Source organism: Trachypithecus francoisi, unplaced genomic scaffold (assembly GCF_009764315.1).
Source record: "Trachypithecus francoisi isolate TF-2019V2 unplaced genomic scaffold, Tfra_2.0 Lachesis_group12, whole genome shotgun sequence".
In the NCBI taxonomy this organism is placed as follows: Eukaryota; Metazoa; Chordata; class Mammalia; order Primates; family Cercopithecidae; genus Trachypithecus; species Trachypithecus francoisi.
This window is the reverse complement of record NW_022681457.1, coordinates 109,702,054-109,708,053: the sequence shown is the minus strand read 5'-3', so window position 1 is coordinate 109,708,053 and position 6,000 is coordinate 109,702,054. Positions and strand designations below refer to the sequence as shown.

Below are 6,000 nucleotides of genomic sequence, written 5' to 3'. Positions count from 1 at the left end.
GCCACGTTAGCCAGGATGGTCTTGATCTCCTGATCTCATGATCCACTCGCCTTGGCCTCCCAAAGTGCTGGGATTACAGGTGTGAGCCACCGCGCCTGGCCAATTTTTAAATTTTTATCTATTTTTTTTTTTTTGAGACAGTCTTACTGTGTCGCCAGGCTGGAGTGCAGTGGCTTGATCTCGGCTCACTGCAACCTCCGCCTTCCAAGTTCAAGTGATTCTCCTGACTCAGCCTCCCAAGTAGCTGGGACTACAGGCATGCACCACCATGCCCAGCTAATTTTTGTATTTTTAGTAGAGACGAGGTTTCACCATGTTGGCCAGGATAGTCTCAATCTCTTGACCTTGTGATCTGCCCACCTTGGCCTCTCAAAGTGCTGGGATTGCAGGCTAATTTTTGTATTTTTAGTAGAGATAGGGTTTCACTATGTTGGCCAGGCTGGTCTCGAACTCCCGACCTCAAGTGATCTGCCCGCCTCAGCCTCCCAAAGTGCTGGAATTACAGGCTTCAGCCACTGTGCCTGGCCTGGTCTAGTCTCCTTTTAGAGATGAGAAAACTGAGGCTCAGGGAGGTAACCTGTTGAAGGTCATACTGTCCTGAACACCATAGTTGCAAGTGACCGAGCTGTGTCTTACATGCAACCTCAGACCTGATACTGACTCCAGAGCTGTGTGCCTAACCACTATACCACATAGCCTCCTTGCCCCAGGGAAAAAACAATGGGAGGTGGTGGGTGACCTCTGGGTCTCAGGGCCCTGGGATATAGGGACTGTGCTTTTCTTTTCTTTTCTTTCTTTTTTTTTTGAGACTAGTTTCGCTCTTGTTGCCCAGGCTGGAGTGCAGTGGCATGATCTCGGGTCACTGCAACCTACGCCTCCCGGTTTCAATTGATTCTCCTGCCTCAGCCTCCCAAATAGCTGGGATTACAGGCATGCGCCACCATGCCCGGCTAATTTTTATATTTTTGGTAGAGACAGGGTTTCACCATATTCCTAAGACTGGTCTCAAACTCCTGACCTTAGGTGATCCGCCCACCTTGGCCTTCCAAAATGCTGAGATTACAGGCCTGAGCGCCCATGCCCAGCCGGGACTGTGCCTTTTGGATTTTCAAATGAATGAAATGAGGATTTCTTGGGTGTTGGCCATGTGATCCCCCGGCACTGTGTCATGTGCTGGTTATGCACACACGATATTCTGTTTCATCCCCAGACAGCTCCATGAGGTGAGTGCCAATATTATCACATCTTACGTAAGAGGACACTGAGGCTCAGAGAGGCAAAGTCACTGTCGCTGGTGCACCCAGCTAGTGGGGGCTAGGGTGGGTGTGAAGGGGCCAGAAGCTTCCCAATAAGTGCCCGCAGGGCAAGGCTGGGGCATTTGTAGGTCGGGGCTGTGCCACTGTGTCTAGGTCAGACCTAGGAACGCCACAGGTGTTGCATAAATGCTCATCAGTCCAGGCTGGACCGCTCATGCCCAACTAAGTGCCTAGCCTGGTCTGGGTGGCCTCACAGCCTGCATTCTTTGCCCTACACCTGTTGTGGGAAAGCGTGCTCCCAGCGTGCTGTAAATTCTCACATTCTTAGCTAACCATGTGACCCCAGTTCTGACCCAGCAAAGATGATCCGGAAGACTTAGGGTTCTGGCCTTTCCCACTGCATGACTACTGACTCCACCCCCTGGACTTGGAGGGCTCTAGGACCCAGCAACCTGCGGAGGGTGGAGAGTGTGTGAGGTCCTGACCTCCAGGTACCTCCCCTCTTTTCCTCCCCCCATTCCCTCTTGTCTCTCCTCCTTCCCTTTCTCTCCCTTCTCCTCCCCTCTCTTTATTCTTCCTCTTCCTTCGGCTCCCCGCCTCTGCTTCCCTCCTCTCCTGTCCTTTCCCATCCCCTCCCCCTTCAGCCCCCATCCCGCTCCTCCCACCCCGGTGGTCACATGGGGGCGCCGCCGGATTTAAGCTTAATCTGCCTGGTGCTCAGCACAGCAGCCTGGCTGTGGCGCCTGCTGACTGAGCTAGTCTTGGGGTCCTGGAGAAGGGGACTGGAGGGGTGCCCACAGCCTTCCCTCCATGAGCTTGGGGCTGGCGGGGGCACAGGAGGTCGAGCTGACACTAGAGACGGTTATCCAGGTGGGTCCTGGGGGCTGTGCCCACCCTGTCTGGGGCAGGGTAGTGTGGACTTAGCAGGAGTGGTGAGAGGTGTGTACGACTTGGGGGTCAAGGGGTGGAAGAGGTGTGGTGGTGGGGGGGCATAAGGGGCCCCCGCTTGCAGTTCCTGGCAAGACGGGGGGCAGAGGTACACACAGGGTGCACCTGCTGTGGCTCCCTCATCCCAGTGCCCTGCATTGGGAGAAGGGGGGTCCCTACTTCCAGATTTTGGGGTTCAGGGGACCTCTGGCATAGCCGGATCCTCATCCATCTAGGGTTGGAGCCAGATTGGAGCCCCCAACACTGGACTGCCTCAGTGGGGTTTGGGAGTTGCCTGTGGGGTTTGGTTCACATCTCTGGCCCTGGGTGGCCTTCTTCCAGGGGCGGGGAGCGCACAAGAGGCTCCTCCCACGGGGATTTTTTGGATTCTAACTCCCAGGCTTCACTCCAGCTTGAGGGGGCTCCTGGGGACCCACATCTTGGGCAGTAGGACTTTGCGGCTCTCCTCCCCGAGGCCAGGGAGCCCCGGGTCCCAGGTCCCCTGAAGACCCTCTCGCTTTTCCCACAGACACTGGAGAGCAGCGTCCTGTGCCAGGAGAAGGGCTTGGGCAGGTGGGAACTGGCCCAGGACGCTCAGACCACCAGCCTGCCTGCCTGCCTCAGGGAAATGGTCACCCGCAACCTCTCCCAGCCTGAGAGCCCAGGTGCCACCCCCATCCGCTCCCCTCCACAGACACCACCCACATTTTACGTCTTTGCATGTCCCTTTCCTGAGCAGTCACCATGATGATCATGACTGTAACTCGCTGTGGGGCAGGCACAACCTTATGACGGAAGAACCCATTTTACAGATGAGGAAACAGAGGCTCAGGGATGTAATTTGTCCAGATTTATTTCGCATGTGGTGCAACTAGAAGGAAGGGCTGAGCATCCCCTCCATGCTTGCCTGTAGCCTGCTGCAAAGATGTGAACCCCAAATCCCATATTCCTACCCGGGAAGGTGTGAGCTGGTTGAACCCAAGATATAGGGAGAGGGCAGCTCAGCTCAGACCAGGGTTTTGCAGAAGTCTGAGTGGATGGCTCTGTCCATGCATTTCCCACTGGGCAGGAAGGCGGATGGTCCCTGCTTCTCTCAGCGGGTGGCACACATGGTGTCGTTATGTGGCTTGAGGGTCTGGGAAGGGCACAGTCAGTTGCAGCTGGTGTGCTGGAAGCTCTCCGTGATGGCGTTTTGGTGTTCTAACCATTGTCTCTGTTCAACTGACAAGCTACAGACGGGCCCCCTCCTTGGGAGCACCAGGGATGTTGGTGCCCTGGAGCCCCAGACAGAGAGAGACTCCGGGGACCCTCACCCTGACACCTGGGGCCTATGTCCAGTTCTCCCAGGGTAGAAGGGAAACCCACAGGAGGTGGACAACCCGCTTCTCCCGCTGGCCTTTCTTTCCCTCTTCTCTCTTTCTCCTCCTCCTCACAACCTGACCTACGCTATCCTGAGTCCTAGCCTTTTTCCAAAAGTTCCATGAAGCTCTTCCCTCGAGCGCGGCTTTGATGCTTTTCTGGGAGGATCTGGTTACTATCCTACCTTTTTTTTTTTTTTTTTTTTTTGAGACAGAGTCTCGATGTGTTGCCCAGGCTGGAGTGCAGTGGTGCAATCTCAGCTCACTGCAACCTCCGCCTCCCGGGTTCAAGTGATTCTCCTGTCTCAGCCTCCCAAGTAGCTGGGACTACAGGCATATACCACCATGCCCAACTAATTTTTGTATTTTCAGTAGAGACAGGACTTCACCATGTTGGCCAGGCTAGTCTCAAACTCCTGACCTCAGGTGATCCTCCCATCTCGCCTCCCAGAGTGCTAGGATTACAGGTGTGAGTCCGCGCCCGCCCCACCCATTTTACAGATAAGTAAAACAGGCCCCAGAGAAGAATAGTAATTGGAAAAGGAGGGAGCAAGAACTCAGGGGTCTCCTGGCTCCTAGACTGAGCCTCTCTCCTGCATCTCCAAAACCTGCTGGGCCACACTTTAGCTGGAGCTGTGTTCACTTTATGTCCAGCTTTGTATCCCCTCCTTGCCTTCCTCCCTGTTCTCAGCTCTGTTTGCAGGCCTAATGCTGCAGCCATTCCCACCTGGGCTCATCCCAGGAGCCTGGATGGTTTTCTTGCCCTCCCCATGGTGGGAGGATGTCCCACTGGACCCAGAAGCCAACCATGTGCCCACTGTCCCTTGCCAGTCCCGCTGCCAGCCACGGAGATGGCATCGCTGCTGTCACTGCAGGAGGAGAACCAGCTGCTGCAGCAGGAGCTGTCCCGCGTGGAGGACCTGCTGGCCCAGAGCGGTGCCGAGCGCGATGAACTCGCCATTAAGTACAACGCGGTCAGCGAGAGGGTGGGTGCTGCCCAGGTGGTGGGCTAGGCCAGGGCTCCCCTGGTTTGAGGGCATGGAGGCATCTAGACCAGGCCCACACACGGGGCAAAAGATGGGCCCCGATGTCAGGTTGGCCTGGGCTTGGATTGAGGCTCTGCCACCTTGAGTGGCGTTGAACAAATCACTACATTCTTCAAGCCTGTTTTCTGTAGTGGGGATTGTAATGGGACGTGGAGTTGTGTGAATAATAGGAAATAATAGAATAAAGTGCCTGGCATAGGGGCATTTTGTTCCCATCTGTCCCAGGCCTGTTAGGAGTGCGGGACACAGAACGAGATCCCTAGAGATTCCTGCCCCTTGAGTTTCTGGGCATCTCCCTGTGCTACCATTGCCACGGGCCTTGGGGCTGAGGCGGTGGCTGGATGCTGGCTCGAGGCTGGTGTGGGCATCTGCGGTGTTCTGCAGGCCATCTGGGGCAGCCACAAGACCTGCTGCCACTGCCTATTGGAATGGGTTCCAGGCAGGGAAGGAAGGAGAAGCAGGCCTGTCTTCATGTCCAGGCAGGTTTCACATCACCCGTGCTGCAGGCTTGTGGGGGTCCCACGGCCTGGGGCGGGAGCTGGGTGTGAGCCGGTGCCAGGGGTGCAGGATGCTCTTGATGCACTGTCTGCTTTGGGCCTCCAGGTGGCCAGGAGGTGACCCTGGGAAGTTGGTGGTGGCTGAAGATTGTAAGGGAGTTGCAAGTGGGACCGAGTGTATGTATGCAGATGGGAGGCATGCAGGTGGCAATAACGTATTAATAGTAGCTACTGTTTCTTGAGTGCCTACTGTGTGCCAGGTTCGTGCTGAGTGTTTCACATTTAATACACCAAGTTTGGGACCATTATGATCCCATTTAACAAAGGAGAAAACAGAAGCTCAGGGAGGGGAAGCACCGTGCTGGGGCACACAGCCGGTTAAGGCTAGACACCAGGTCTTCCAGCTCGCAGCCCTGGGGCTCTGGTTTCTAGACTAACCCAGTCTAGAACCAAAGTTCTGAAGTTTTGTTTCCTACATACGGGAAGAGACTGTGGGCTAGGGATTTCAGGGCACAGCTGGCAAAGTTGGAAGGGACCCAGAGAGGCAGGGGCTGGCCCAGGGTCCCCTGGTGTGGTAGTGGCAGAGCTAGGGTTGGCGTGGGACCCCTGAGCTGGGCTTGTCCAGGCTGGAGCCCGCACTGGGAGGAGGGTGTGTGTTCCTGTGTGTGACTGTGGGGCGTGTCCGTGTCCTGGGATTTGTCTGGCTGGACAAACCCCCGACGAGTTGGGACTTGTAGAGGAGCCGGGTAGGCGGCCCGCAGTGGCCCCTAGCATCAGGACAGTGGAGAGCTAGTTTTCCCAGGGTCTGCAGCGGGTGTGTAGGGCATGCTGGCCCCAGTCTTGCATTGTCAGTGGTGATGGGGCCCTGAGCCAGCCCTCCCTTTTCTTTTGGCCCATGCATGGCACAGTGCCACAC

General features: G+C 56.1%; 1 protein-coding gene and 1 pseudogene across 1 annotated transcript; both read left to right on the top strand.

The window, feature by feature from the left end:
* LOC117093587 overlaps positions 1–6,000 on the top strand; it is a 53,777-nt pseudogene that overhangs the window by 18,670 nt on the left and 29,107 nt on the right.
* LOC117093275 (rootletin-like) lies at positions 1,937–5,117 on the top strand. Its single transcript, XM_033228274.1, has 3 exons — positions 1,937–2,126; positions 2,713–2,848; positions 4,373–5,117. The coding sequence occupies exons 1-3, from the start codon at positions 2,067–2,069 to the stop codon at positions 4,552–4,554; spliced, it is 378 nt and encodes a 125-aa protein (XP_033084165.1). The 5' UTR covers positions 1,937–2,066; the 3' UTR covers positions 4,555–5,117.

Excerpts from the sequence above, each read along its gene's own strand:
- LOC117093275 (XM_033228274.1), top strand. The coding sequence starts at position 2,067 with ATGAGCTTGGGGCTGGCGGGGGCACAGGAGGTCGAGCTGACACTAGAG. Across the intron at positions 2,127-2,712 it reads CACTAGAGACGGTTATCCAG|ACACTGGAGAGCAGCGTCCT; the intron begins GTGGGTCCTGGG and ends CTTTTCCCACAG. Across the intron at positions 2,849-4,372 it reads CTCCCAGCCTGAGAGCCCAG|TCCCGCTGCCAGCCACGGAG; the intron begins GTGCCACCCCCA and ends GTCCCTTGCCAG.